This window comes from Ursus maritimus, unplaced genomic scaffold (genome assembly GCF_017311325.1).
Source record: "Ursus maritimus isolate PB19 unplaced genomic scaffold, ASM1731132v1 scaffold_2, whole genome shotgun sequence".
Classification (NCBI taxonomy): domain Eukaryota; kingdom Metazoa; phylum Chordata; class Mammalia; order Carnivora; family Ursidae; genus Ursus; species Ursus maritimus.
Genome location: NW_024424452.1, coordinates 37048563 through 37063486, shown reverse-complemented (window position 1 = coordinate 37063486; position 14924 = coordinate 37048563). Strand labels below are relative to the sequence as shown.

General features: G+C 52.6%; 1 protein-coding gene across 1 annotated transcript in view; it reads left to right on the top strand.

Moving 5' to 3' along the window:
• Positions 1–14924, top strand: part of LOC103668787 (ATP-binding cassette sub-family A member 17-like) — a 49732-nt gene that overhangs the window by 30886 nt on the left and 3922 nt on the right. Inside the window, exons 16-20 of the mRNA XM_040634450.1 lie at positions 2469–2627; positions 4792–4970; positions 5560–5688; positions 6481–6675; positions 13732–13919. Coding sequence (XP_040490384.1) covers positions 2469–2627; positions 4792–4970; positions 5560–5688; positions 6481–6675; positions 13732–13919 — 850 coding nt within the window. The remainder of the gene's footprint in view (positions 1–2468; positions 2628–4791; positions 4971–5559; positions 5689–6480; positions 6676–13731; positions 13920–14924) is intronic.

The following is a 14924-nucleotide window of genomic DNA, read 5'->3' as shown; positions in this document are numbered from 1 at the left end:
CCACCCAACCCCACCCCAGAGAGACAAGTACCTGCAAGTCCAAGGACACTGAAGGACTCTGATGGGGACAGAGCTCTCAGAGAGAATGACCAAGCCAGGCCACATAGATCTCTGGACATTCTCTCTGGCTCCCTTGACCTTTCTGGGATCCATTTCTTCTTAGATCGCTTCATGCCCTGTCTTCTCTGCCCTCCTACACGGCAACAACAAGGACCGAGACCCCTCTCCCGCTTGGAGGAGGCACCCTCCCACTTAGAAGTCACGGGGGAAGGAGGCTGGGACAAGGCACGAAGCTGTGGCCTGGGGGAACCCTGTTGGTTCCTGTGTGCACCCCACCCCCACCTCCTGAGAAAGGACACCGTTAGGACACTTTGGCCTCTATACACTCGCCCCAGGGGCCTCATCAGGATGCTGTCACCATGGCAGGACAGAGTCAAGAATACAAAGCTAAATCTGAGCTCTCCTTTTTCTGAGACACCACTAAAATAATAGAAAAGGAAATAAAAACGGACGAGTTCATGATGAAGACGCATTGGCCTCTGAAATGCATTTGGAGGGGGAAATGGCGGAGCAAGGACCTAACTTAGCTCCACAGAATCCTGGGGAGGCTCGGGACCCAGGAGCTGGGGAGTGAAGGCAGGGCTGACAACAGTCTGCCCCTGTTCCTGTCCCCTCGGGAAGCACACAGCACACAGGCAGGCTCGCCGGACGGCAGAGGCCCCTCCTCTGGGTGAACCGAACTTGCCTGCACACAAGACCTACACATTCTGCCTGGTCCCCTGCCCAAAATGTTGCCCGTGCCCATGCACAAAGCTAGCGATCCCCTCCCGGCACCTCTTTTGTTTCTGTGGATAGACAGAGGTCACCGAACACGAAGATGGCAGCCACGGAAGAGACATCAAAGCAGACCACCAAATATGGAAGACGGGGAAATGCAGGGCACAGAACCACCGTGCTGGAAAAGACGGCGTCCATTAAACAACAGAATTCTACCAGGAAAAAAAAACACCAACTCTGAGAGCAAGAGCAAGCTGACTGCCAAATAAACACTTAGCAGAAGGGGTGGAAGACGCCGCCTGTCGACCTCCCAGAAAGTAGAGCAGAAAGACAGGAGGAAGCAGGGGAGGCAGGGGCGGGCAGGTGCTGAGAGAGGGTCCAGGAGCTGCAGCCCCGACCCCTGAGAAGCGCTCCACAAACAGAAAGCGGACATGAGGAAATCACCAGCAAGATCTTCCAGAGTCGCAAACAAACCAAGCTCGAGGCTGAAGGGATCCATGAGATGTCCGACGCTGAGGGGAGAAGGGTCCAGACCTTACACCCAGATGCTTCCCAGAGGACAAGCTCTAGGCACCATTCAATTATCGAGCGAGCAGAAGAACAGAATGAAGGCAAGTTCAGCCACACCAAGGGGAACGCAACCCACCGCGTCTCCTTGGAAAGTCCACGGAGAGACGTGGGCCAGCAAAGGGAAGGAGCAAAGCAACAAAGAAGGCACAGGACCCAGAGAGGAGCGGGTCCGGCCCCGGCGTGTGGCGGAGAACGGCCACCTGTTGCGGAGGGCGAGATTCGGGGGGTTCATGACCTCGCCCCAGGCTTTGAGCAATGCCGGGGTAGGAACCAGAAAGGAAGAAGGCAGGCAGTCAAGCAGGAGCCGTGAATGTGTGCTGCTGCTGCCGGTGCAGTGGGTGAGGGCTCAGGGGCGCAGTCGTGTCACTGGCCCTGTCCGCCGCACCCCGGGTTCGTTCTCTTATGAGCGGCTGATCAGTAGAATATTTCCTTTGCAGAGCACTTGTGTTTATTTGATGTAAATAAACGTTTAAATTATTTTAAATACAGATGCCTCACTTTCTTGCCAAACAACCTCGTTTGGCATTTCTTCACTTCGTAATATAACGCGAATCTAAAAATTGGCTTCTCTTAACCTCTAAGACGCCCCAGTTTCTGTATATTTAGTTCACAACCAGCCAATTTACTGACTTTGCTACTGTGTCTCACGGCACTTTGGCTGATTCTCGTGGCCTTTCCAGGTCCATGGTGGCGTCGAGCATCTGCAAATGATGGCTTTGTCCCCACAGACGATCTAGGCGGGGACTGTGTCCTTCTCAGCTCCCGTAGGGATGCTCAGACAACCCCACAGCTGGCCCACCAGACGCTGCTGTCTGGCCCCAGCTCCCTGGTGAACCTCATCTCCCTCCCGCGTCTCAGCCCACCCCTTCCACAGACGCACTCCATACGGCGGCCATGCTCTCGCTGGTTTTCCCAAACACAGCTGTTTGGGATTTGTCTGCACGAGCGATTGGAAAGAAGTAAAACGACATGGCCCAAAGGAAAGTGTGTACGGCATGGAGGTTGAATGACCGCCAAGGGGGAACCAGGTCTTTGGCCTGGGGCCCGGGAGAGTGACGTGTGCCAGGGGCTGCGCCCTTTTCTGCCTGCAAGTGAGTCAGTACTTTCTGTCCCCTTTGCAGAGCTGGGCTACAGCACAGTGTCGGACTCCTTGGACCGCACATTCCTCCTGCTCCCGGGCCACTGCCTGGGAATGGCCCTCTTCAACTTATACTACAACTACGGGATCCACAAGTTATGCAAAACCAGGAACCTGAACTATTCGGAGTGTAATCAAATTTGTGAGTATTGCACATGGAAATTCTCCCCTTGACAGGATACACCTCAGCAGGTTTGGGTTTGTTCACAAGGCTGTGAACGCATCGCCACAATCCAATTCCAGAACGTTTCTATCAGCCCCAGAAGAAGCATCGTCCGTTCACAGTCTTTCCCCCATCGCCCCTCCCCCAGCCCCTGGTGACCACCAGGCCTGTTTTCTGTCTGTGGACTTGCCTGTTCTGGTCCTTCATGTCTGCCTCTCTCACTCGGAATCATGTTTTCAAGCTTCATCGACGTTGCAGCAGGAGTCAGAGCCTCATTCCCTTTTTGTGGCTGAATGATACGCCACTGTGTGGACGGACCACAGTTTATCTGTTCATCGGGTGATGGGCATGCAGGCTGCCCCCACCTGTTGGTAGTTATGAACAACGCTGCTGTGGGGGTCACGTACAGGTTCTTCTGTGAACGTGTCTTCTGTTCTCTTGACCACACACCTAGGAATGACTTGTGTTTCACCTCTCGAGGAACCACCAGATTGTTTTCCACAGCGGCTGTACCATTTTACATTTTGCCAGCGATGTAGGAGGGTTCCAATTTGTCCACATTCTCTCTGACACCTATTAAAATTCTTTTTTTTCTTCAAGAGAAAGAGAGCGAGTGAGCAGGGGGCAGGCAGAGGGAGAGAATCTCAAGCAGACTCTATGCTGCATGTGGAGCCTGACACGGGGCTCAATCCCCCAACCCCAAGATCACAACCTGAGCTGAAACCAAAAGTCAGATGCTCAACTGACTGAGCCCCCCAGGCGCCCCTAAATTATTCATTTTTTAAAACTGTGGTAAAATGTATATGAAGTTTACCATTTTAACCATTTCTGAGCGTACAGGTCAATGGCATTAAGCACAATCACACTGTTGTACCTGCGTCCCCGTCCCCCAGCCCCTGGCACCCACCACTTCCCTTGCTGTGTCTATGAACTCCACCACTCTAGGAACCTCACATGAAACCTCCTAGGCCTTTCTTGTTTCCTTCTGTGGACATTCTAGAGCTACTTTCTTTGTGGTTACCATGGGGATTACATTAACACCCTCAGGTTGTCACATTCTAATTGGAATTTGTATCAGCCTGACTCGGTAACATAGAAACTGCTCCCATGCAGTCGCGTCCCCACTCCCTTCAATTATTGTGTATTGTGTATCCAGAGACATAGACCAATAATTGTTTTCTGCATTAGTTTCTTCAGTCACGGAGAAAACCACAAGCAGAGTTACAAACCCAACTTAAAATAATACTAGCTTGTATAATTGTCCACGTAGTCACCTTGCCAGAGACCTTTATTATTCTGATCTGTGTGTCCTGAGACAGTCACTGTCCATTATAGATTATTAAATGACACTAGCAAATTGGAGAAAATTATGCATAGTATCATTCTGTTCATATCTTTTTTTTAAAGATTTTATTTATTTATTTGACAGAGACAGCCAGCGAGAGAGGGAACACAAGCAGGGGGAGTGGGAGAGGAAGAAGCAGGCTCCCAGCAGAGGAGCCTGACGTGGGGCTCGATCCCAGGACTCTGGGATCACGCCCTGAGCCAAAGGCAGACGCTTAACGACTGAGCCACCCAGGCACCCCCATTCTGTCTGTATCTTAAAAGTTCATGTCTAGAAAGGGTAGAAGGGTTGGACACAAACCCTAACAACAGCTTGGGGGAGTGGAGGGGAACTTTTCTGTTCTCCCTCACACATGTCCCTTTTTTCCTATGACTCTGTATTTATGGCATAATTTTAAAATACGTGTATTTAAAGGGTAAATGTGAAGGCAGATGAGATTACAGAGAGGGGACTAGAGGCTCCCGGATGTTGCGACAAGACTGTTGAAGCTGCAGGTGACTGACAACTGTTCGGAGAACCGATCATATAAAAATCTTGCATTTTAAAACACTGTCATAGGACAGGGTGAAGTCACTGACTTCACCACGTTATTTGTACAGAACGTGGGTTGTAGCAAGAGAAACAAAACAGTCTCCATGTTTACCACCTGCTGGGACATGGTAACAGCACTGAGGATGCTCGCGTGTGGCTTCAACGGCATTTGCTGGAGGACGGGTTCACTCACTGGCTGGACAGAAGAGGTGAGCAAAGGCTGGGAAGCCAGCCCGAGGTTGGTAACATGTGCTTCCTCCCCGATAGCAGAGGGACACACGATCCAGGAGAGCATCTACGCCTGGGAGTCTCTGGGGATGGGGAAGTATCTGACGGCCCTGGCCATCTCGGGGTCTGTGTACCTCATGCTGCTCTTCCTCATTGAAACCAACGTCTTGTGGGAGCTGAAAGCCAGGTTTTCTGACCTCAACAGGAAGCGACAATCGGTAAGTGGGTCAGCGTGTAACTCTGGAACTCGGGTCCATGGGCTGGCTCGACAGTTCATGGTTGGGAGTGGCCTTGACTTCCAGCATCTGACCATCTCATCCCCCCCCAGGGGAGAGGGGTGACAGCACGTGCCCGGGGTGGGGGAGGGGCCCCCAGGGACCTGGAGGGACGGGGAGGCCAAGGATTAGCTTGGCCCCTGTGACCCTGGTGAGCTGAGTTAGGAATGAGACCCCGGATTTCCTAAGACCAGTCACCTTTCTGGAACACCTCTTCCCCCGCCCCGTCAGCCAGGAGCCCGAAGGGAGAAGGGTCTGTTCTGTCAGCTCTTGGTCTGAATGTCTTCCAGAGGCAAAAGCCCCCCAAGGAAATTCTGTAGAAGATTCACTTGTTTTGCCTTGATATCCCCAGGCTTCAAGTCTTTTAATTTTCCTCAAAAGCCAATACCACGTGACGTTTCCGGGTCCGCCAGACCCTGGTCGCCCCTGAGAAAGGGGTGGTGGTGTGTGCGTGAGGCCCGCACTCGCTCGGCCTCCTCCCCTGCCCTCACACCGGCAGGGACTCACACCTCCCACCTTTGTCTCCGGAAAGCACGTGGTGACGCACGAAGCAGCGGCCGTGCCCGTGGACCAAGATGTGGCACAGGAGGCAGAGATGGTGGAGACTTACTTGGAAAAGCTGCGAGAGGAAAACCCACTGGTTCTTAGAGAAGTGTCAAAGGTAAAGTCAGACGTGCCTCAAAAAGCAAAGACCACTCCTCTGGTGGGCCTTTCGTAAGGAAGCAGCTGCCGGGAGCTCCAGACGTGGCTGCTAGCTCTCCCGGCCCGGCCCCGTGTAGTGCGAGCAGCGCTGCCCTGGAGACACACAGGCGGGGAGGCGTCCTCTGTGAACAAATCACACCCAAGCCTGTTTGCCCCCAAAGTGCCCAAAGGCAAGAGTTAGGGCCTGAGCCCTCCACGCCTCTCCGGGGGGCCCCTGTAAGGCGGGAGGGCCAGAGCCACGAATCCCAAGAGGCTGGAAGCCTTGGGGATGGACACGACTGGCTTATCCTCTCCGGGATCTAGAAGGCAGTTTTGGGGGGAGTTTCTGGTTGGGAGGGTGGCAGGCGGCTCCGAAAGCTCAAACCGAGCCTGGTTAGTCAGCCACAGAGCTCCAGCCAGAATTTTATAGAGAGACCCTTCAAACATCCAGGAGCTTTGTAACATTTTCCCTCAGTTTCTAAGTTCTTATTCTTTGTTTCCCTAGAGTCACTGGTGGCTTAAACAAACCAACCAACAAACAACTCAGGCAACATCAAGGGGTTTTGTTTGCTTGGAGGACTGAAGGGAAGAGGCTTATCCTGGAGAACCGGGCTCTCCGTTTGCAGGGATAGAAGGAGGAGAGCAAACTCCCTAACCCTGCTGCGAGTGAAAGGAAGCCTGGCCACTCCAAGCCCTTGGGCCCCGAGGGCAGCCAGCACCCAACCCAGCCCCCAGCCTCCTCACTGCACACCTTCTGTCTTGGGTATCTCAGGTCTATGCTAAGAAGGTGCCCCCGCTGGCTGTGAACAAGATCTCCTTCACTGTTCAAGCCGGGGAGTGCTTTGGCCTTCTTGGCATCAACGGAGCTGGGAAAACATCCATCTTCAAAATGCTGACCGGGGAAGAGCCCATCACCTTTGGCGACGCCTTTGTCAGGGGCCTCAGCATCAGGTCTCACCTGAGGGAGGTAGGGTGTGACCCAGGACGAGGGGGCAGCACTTGGGAAGGGGTAGCTGTGTTGGGAGGAGGGGGCGTGGAAATGCACCTGGGGATCTGACACAGGCCTGGGGTGTTCTTGGTCTTTGGAAACCCCACCTATCAGGTTTATACGTGACTCCAGCCCACGGCCCTACCTTAGACCTCTTCTCTGAGCTCCCACCCATGATCTCCAGTGTCCACTGCTCACAGCCCTGGACGTCCCTCCCACACCTTCCCAGGTCCCAGGTCCCGTCTCCCAGCCGCTCCTACTGCGCTCACACCGCGGCTCCTAGAGATGCCTGGGTTGCCTTCCTTGCCGTTGGCAGGGTTTCTCATAATGCAAACCTCGCCTCCTGTGAGCTGCAGCCTTCCCCTCTTCTCTCGTTCTTCCCACCACGACCCTTCTGTCCCAGACGCCCACGGCGGGTCTGCTCCGCCTGCCCGCTAGGCTGTGGTGCTCCTCGGGGCTGCAACACCAGCCTTCTGTCTCTCTCGCTCTACACGGGCTGCTTCCACCTGAGTTCAGTGGTTACTCTGGACCCCCTGCTCGCTGAGGGCACCCACGCAGCCACGTCTCAGCCCGGCCCCAGTCCCGCACGTCAGACATGCGTGCGCATGCCTCCTAGATGGCCTAGCTCCGACGCCTCCCTGTTGACACCCAACCTTCTCACAAGCTCCTCAAAGCCCGCCTTCTTCTTGAGGCCTCCACCTCAGCTACTGGCACCAATTCGATGAATGCCCAGTGGCGCCAATGCTTGTGCCGGCCCAGCGGCCCTCATGGCACAGAGCTCTGATGGCCAGCGCGTGCTGGCCGTGCAGGAAGGTGAGAGTGACAGGGCGGTGGCGGTGGCGGTTGGCACCCAGCGGAGCCCGTGAAAGGCGCAGGGAGAGACCAAACCTGGCAGCATAATGGAGGGCGTACTCTTCACAGCACAAGCCATCGAGTCGCCAGAATTTATCAGACCAGCTTCAACATCCGTGAGCAAAATCATGTTCAGAAAGAAAGCAAAGAACCCACGTAGGCCCGTTCCGGAATCTTCAGCCCCTTCGTGTTTGGTGCCCACAGCCGGGGTGAACAGCCATAGCCAACGTAAGCCTCTCACGGCCGTGAGACACTTACGACTCATTTTAACTCTTTTACTGTCGTACAAATTATGAAGGAGGCTTCTGGTAATGGCAGATTGCCTACTCTGACCCCCTTCCTGGCAAGAACTGTAACAACAGGACCAAATTTTAAAAACATCTCCAGAAAGCCTTCTGAGAAGACAGTGAAGACTTATGAGGCAGGAGGTAGGATGGGGAGAGGCCTAGGGAGGTGACCAAGTCCGGCCGGGATAGCTGGGAGCCCAGGATTGCTCCTGAGGCTAAAGTGACTGGCGCTGAGTTCAGGGCGAGTGCACACTTTCTTAGACTGGGAACCCTGAAGGGCTGTGCCCCAGGTGCCGGGATGAGCCACATGTGGACGAGCTCATCCAAGGACCACAAAACGGCCTGGACTCGTGTCAGTCCCTGAAATGGGGCTGACAGGGCCCTAAGCCGCCAATGCTCCCAGGCACCTGACGGGAGCCAATGCCAATCTCTGGGGGAAAACGATACCATCCTTGGCTTCAAATGATTTCTACAAACAATTTTGCAAACGCAATGCTTGGTACACAATAAAATTAACCGGGTATACATGCATAAAAGACAAAACGCCCTTTCAAAAAAAATAACTTAGAATGAAGCCTGGCGAGTTAAAAGGGCAGAAGCTATCCAACAGAAGGTAAGAACGTTGGGCAGACCTCCGAGATGGCCCCAAGGGGACCCCATCTTGGCGCCCGCAACCCCGAGCAGCCCCTCCCATGCTGGACCAGGGTGGGTCCAGGCAGCAGCAAAACTTGCAGGAGAGATGGTATGTCACTCCTGAGACTGGGTTACAGAAGGCACTGCTGCTTCTGTGTGGGGTACACTCTCTCCCGCACGTCCCTCACTGTGGGGGCAGCTACCTGCCACATCCTGACGGTGCTCACGCAGCCTGTGGAGGGGCCCACACCATGAGGAGTGGCGCGGGAGTCCTGTGACCTGCCTACCACTACGTGAGCGAGTTGGGCGGTGGATCCTGGAGGCTCCCAGGGATGCGGCCCTGATTGGGAGGCCAAGGGCCATCTCATGACGGAGCCTGCCCAGCACCACCCAGCCAAGCTGTCCCCAGATCTACGAGCTGACCCACAGAAACCATGAAATAACCAAAAAACCACAACTAAGTTTTGGAGTAACTTGTTACACGGCAACATATGACAACCTGATACAGAGGCTCCCGTGAAAAGGTTTCACGGACACATAACTGAAGTCCCAGAAGGAAAGGATGCAAATAGGAGGCAATGCAGACTTTGAAAAATTAATGTCTAGAACTAATGACTTTCCAAAATTTATGGAAGACATCGAATTACAAATTAACAAATTCCTATCAGCCCTAAGCAGGAGAAATTACACGAAATAAATCCCTAGGAATATTATAATAAAAATGCTAGAAAATAAACACAGGAAGGAAATCTTAAAGGGACCCACTTTCAGAGGAACAACAATCAGATCAGCAGGTGACGTCTTAACAGAAATGACAGCGGCCAGAAGACAACAAATGACGGAAGTGTTAACAACCAACCTAGGATAATACACTCAGTAAAGCCACACTGTAAAAAGAAGGTATGAGAAAAAGGCATTTTCACATGAACAAACACTGACAGAACTGATCACCAGCACGTGTGCAAAAAAAAAAAAAAAAAATCATGGAGCCATCTTTAGGCAGAGGGAAAATTATCCCTGAAGGAAGCTCAGAGATGCAGGAAGGACTGAAAAGTGATTAAAAAAAAAAAGAAGGAAATGTATGGGTTTTGATTAAGCTATAATAATAATAATGTCTTCTTTTGACGTTTAAAATACATCCACAGTGACAGCACAGGACGGTGATGGCTGCAGGCCAGGGGGGCATAAAGGAAGTCAAAGGGCCTAGTTCCAGTAAACAGTGCCCAGTGCTAAATCAAGGACACACGCTGTCGTCTCCGGGGGGGTGATAAGCCAGTACGGGGGACAGAAGGAAAACGAGAACGACAATCACATGACCGAGAACAAGCCGCCACAAGCAGGAGGAGGAGCCCAGAGCACATGGACACACAGCCCTGAAGAAGTTGGTGGACGGAAATCCCGACACATCAAGGAGTTCATTTAGTAGAAACGGACTGAAGAGTCCAGCAGAAAGACTGTCGGGACAATACTCATCAGCTGGAACACCAAGTTAGCACACAGCCCAGCGAGGCCGCTGACCAGGGTGTGCCCAAGAGGAAGGAAAACCTATGTCCACACAGCAGTCTGTACACAGACGTTCACAGCAACGGGACTCACAACTCCAGTGTCGGTCAGTGAGTGAGTGGAGATGCCAAACATGGTCCATCCAAACGACGGAGTACCATTCAGCCACACAAAGGACTGACGCACGGATGCCCGCTACGAAGTGGGGGGACCTAGAACGTTTGATGCTCGGTGACAGAAGCCAGTCACAAAAGGCCACATGTCAGGGCGCCTGGCTGGCTCCATGGGAGGGGCATGTGCCTTCTGATCTTGGGGTCGGGAGTTCAAGCCCCATGTTGAGTATAGACGTTATGTAAATAAATTTTTTTTAAAGATTTTATTTATTTACTTGAGAGAGAGAGAACGAGCGAGAGAGAGCGTGAAACAGGGGGAGGGGCAGAGGGAGAGGGAGAAGCAGGCTCCCCACTGAGCACGGAGCCCGATGAGGGGCTCAATCCCACGACCGTGACATCACAACCTGACCCTGAAACCCAGAGTCAGATGCTCAACTGACTGAGCCACCCAGGTGCCCCTTTTAAATTTTTTAAAAAATTTATTTAAGGGGTGTCTGGGTGGCTCAGTCAGTTGAGCATCTGCCTTCGGCTCAGGTCATGATCTCAGGGTTCTGGGATCAAGCCCCATGTTGGGTTCCCTGCTTGGCAGGGAGTCTGCTTGGGATTCTCTCCCTCTGCCCCTCCCCTGGCTTGTGCTCTGCTTGCCTGCTTGCTCTCTCTCAAAAATTAATAAATAAATAAATCTTCAGACACAATTTTTTAAAGAGGCCGAGTATTATATGATCTGCTTTATATGAAATGTCGAGAACAAGCAAGCAAATCTGTAGACAGTAAGTAGATGAGTGGTTGCCAGGGGCTGAGGGTATTAGAAGCAACGGGGAGTGAGTGCTAAAGGATATGGGGTTTCTTTGGGGGAAATGAAATGTTCTAAACCTGATTGTGATGATAACTGCACCCCTCTGAATATGCTAGTAAGCACAGAATCGTACACATTCAACAGGTGACTTGCATGGAATGTGAGTTGTGTCTCAATAAAGCCACTATAAAAGGCAAGGAACAGGGGCGCCTGGGTGGCTCAGTCAGGGAAGCGTCCGACTCTTGGTTTTGGTTCTGGTCATGATCTCGAGGTCCAGGGATCAAGCCCCACGTCAGGCTCTGCACTCAGCCCGAGGTCAGCTTGGGATTCTCTCCTTCTCCGTCCCCGCAACTCGCACACATGCTCTTTTTCTCTCTCAAATAAAAAAAATAAAACCTTTTTTAAAAAGGGGGGGAAGGGGAGGAATGAACAAAGAAACAAACGAAGAAAGGAAGGGAGAGGAGAAGGGACACGGCAGCTGGTCCTGGGCAGATCTGGAGCCTGGTCTTACTGTCAGCAGCCCTCCAGCCCACAGACCTTTCCCGAAGCTCACGCAGAAGAAAGTACGAACGTGTCCCATCAACTCAGGTGACTAAAAATGTTACATTTCTTTGTGTTATGTAAAATCAAATGACATCTGCCAGGAAATCGGATTCCAGTCTCCCCACAACCCTTCTGCACATCACCTCCCAACAGTCTATGTGAAACGTGGGATCTGTCTAGTTAAGCCCGCCCCTCCGTCCTTCCACTTTCTCCTGGAAATCGTGTGCACATTGACCTTGTCCGCAAACTCCTTGCTCTCCCCCTGTGCGGGCCTGCTGCTCACCACCCTTTGGACGGACAAGTCCTTTCAAGCATTCTTTCGGGTTTTCTGAGATATATTCTTATCAGGACGTGCTGGTGTTCCAAGCCATGGCTGTGACACACGTTTCTGTGAGCCCTGCTCACAGCCTCAGAATTGTCTGGCTCCACTGAGGGGTTGTCCTTGGCCCACGGTGCCACCGAGTGCTGAGCGGGGCTCCATGGCCGCCCCAGCCAAGCCCCCATGTACTGCGGGCTCAGGTGTGTAAGAACATCACATTCCTTCATTTTCAAGGCTTCTACCCCAAAACTGTTTCAAGAGATAGAAAACCCGTATAGACTCAAACCAGAGGTGAACTGAAATAAACGTCCAAGATTTGTGCCTTCTTGTGGTGTCTGGGTGGCTCAGTCAGTTAAGCATCTCCCTTTGGCTCAGGTCATGATCTCGGGATCCTGGGATCGAGTCCTGCATTGGGCTCCCTGCTCTGCGGGGGAGTCTGCTTCTCTCTCTCCCTCTGCTCCTCCTCTCTCCCTTTCTCAAAAAAATAAAACCTTAAAAAACAAAACAAACAAAAAACAAACAAACCAAAACCAACAACAACGCTGCTCATGACTCTCAACAATTTTCAGTGAACTAGAAACAGAAGAGACATCAGGTTAAATCACCCAACGAAGGCCACCTACCAGAAATCTTCATATCCCGCAGTGAGAGGCGTGACGCATCTTCATTCAAGTCTGTTTTTCCTGCTGGCACGTTGCTCCTGGTGGCAGGTGTCTTCAGGGGAAGCCCCACCCTTGGTTGTGGGATGGTCCTGGTGCGTTCTCCCCTTGTTCACTCCATCCCGGCGATTTTCCCGTCTGCGTCCAGTCAGAGCTGCGTGCCCCGCCCCTGCCAGGGGTGCCCAGAGTGGCCCCTCGTTCAGTGGGAAGAAGAGCATTGGTTATTTCTCAAGAATGGCATCCTACCACTTTTGTCATCTACTCCAGGGGAGCCCTTGACCAGGAGCACAAACCAGGGCAGTTCAAATCTTGGAAATAACTCACATGCGCCTGCGTGGCTCAGTCGTTATGCGTCTGCCTTCGGCTCAGGTCATGATCCCAGGGTCCTGCTCAGCGGGAAGCCTGTTTCTCCCTCTCCCATTCCCCCTACTTGTGTTTCCTCTCTCGCTGCCTCTCTCTGTCAAATAAATAAATAAAATATTTTAAAAAATAAAAATAAAAAAATAAACAGCTAAATAAAATCTAGAAGTCTTTCCCGAATGGCTAAGTAGCAGTTAAACCGAGTTGGAGTAGACCTGTATTTCCTAAGAAAAATCTTTAAGACATGATGTTGAGGGGCGCCTGGGTGGCTCAGTCCGTTGGGCATCTGCCGTCGGCTCAGGTCATGATATCAGGGTCCTGGGATCGAGCCCCGTGTCAGGCTCCCTGCTCAATGGGGAGTCTGCTTCTCCCTCTGCTCCTCCCCGTGCTCATGCTCTCTCTCAAATGAATAAATAAAATCTTAAAAAAAAAAAGACATCATGCTGAGCTAGAAAGGTAATTTGCAGAATGGTAGATATGGGAGGATACTGTTTTGGCAAAAACAACACACAACCATGTCCGCCTAAAGTCGAGAGGCACATGCCACCCTGACTGAGGTTCCAGCGGTCTTCGTTGTGAGTGTTCTATAGAGAAAACCTACTTATGGGTTATGTGTCTAATAGAAAATATTGTTAAAGGGGGGGAAATAAAGCATCTTCTACTGCCCAGACACTTGTAAGGTGACGAGAGGCAGGAAGGCACTGGGCACTGAGGTTTCCTGCCAGGCAGGCGGGAGGAAGAGCCCCACGTGTGCCACCCACACATAGTGGCAGCGAGCACTGCATCTGGGCTCCCTAACGCCACTGTTGTCCCACTCCCCCCACGTGTCACACGTGCGTCCACATGGCAAATACACAAGGCAGAACAAGAGCCTGGGCTGGGGCAATGCCAGGGCAGGTGTCCAGGCCCGCACATGGCTGGCAGCTTTCCTTCTGACGTGCCTCCCTCTTGGGCTTCATTCCAACCCCAGGTGCAGCAGTGGGCGGGCTACTGCCCCCAGTGTGATGCCCTGTTCAACCACATGACAGGCCGGGAGATGCTGGTCATGTACGCCCGGATCCGGGGCATCCCCGAGCACCATATCGGTGCCTGCGTGGAACAAATTCTCGACGACTTAGTCATGTATGCATACGTGGACAAGCTGGTGAAGACCTACAGGTGAGACCTGCCACCTCCACCAATGAGAGCTGCTCCGGCGCTCCTCAGTGCAGGCCAAGGCCGTCAGCTCCGGGTTTGGGGTTGCTGTGCAGTCCATATGCCACTGTGTGGATTTGAGGGAGGCAGCCCCCTCCTGTAGATGAATGGGTCCGTGGCCTGGGCTGCCCCGAGGCACTGCTTAAACTCGGCCCGGGCAGGTAGGTAGCTAAGGACAAGCAGGTAGCATCACAGGTGTTATCGTCCTGCTGCGTCGCAAAGGGCCTCGGATTTTTGGTAGGCTCGCATTTCAAGCGCATGTTACCTTATCTTGCTGTGTCTAGGGCATCTGTCCTGCAGATGCTCAGCTGAGAGGCCGAGGGTTCTTCCTCCGTCCTCTGCTGCCACTGATCTGAACCCAGTCCTGTTAGTTAGAAAGCAGGGCCACACAGCGTCTTTCCCAGGACTCCTTGGAGGTGTGTGCAGCGCCCTCTGGAGGTTGCTGGCAGCATCCCACTCCTGGAACCTGGAAGTCAGAGATCCCCAGGGCTCCAGCAATTGCTGACCTTGGCTCTTCCCTCCCTGTTGGCTTTGGTTTGAGGCAGGTTTTCGAACTTCCTCACATCTTTTGAAGATTAAAGAGTTAACGCTTGAAGGCTTTAAAACAGCCCCGCACACACTGTAAATGCTATGTGTTCATTTTAAAAAATGTTAGCTAAAGGGTGCCTGGGTGGCTCCGACGATTAAACGTCTGCCTTTGGCTCAGGTAATGATCCTGGGGTCCTCGGATTGAGTCCCACATCGGGCTCCCTGCTCAGCAGAGAGCCTGCTTCTCCCTCTGCTGCTGCCTCTGCTTGTGTTCTCCCTCTCTGTCAAAATAAATAAATAAAATCTTAAAAAAAAAAGTTAGCTAAACTCGCCCTTTGTTCTTACTCGCCCAACACCCTAGAGACCCCCAAAGAAGACTCATGGACCATGTGCTCACCGTGGACTGACCCCTGTGTCCTGGGCCATGATCTATACACTGAG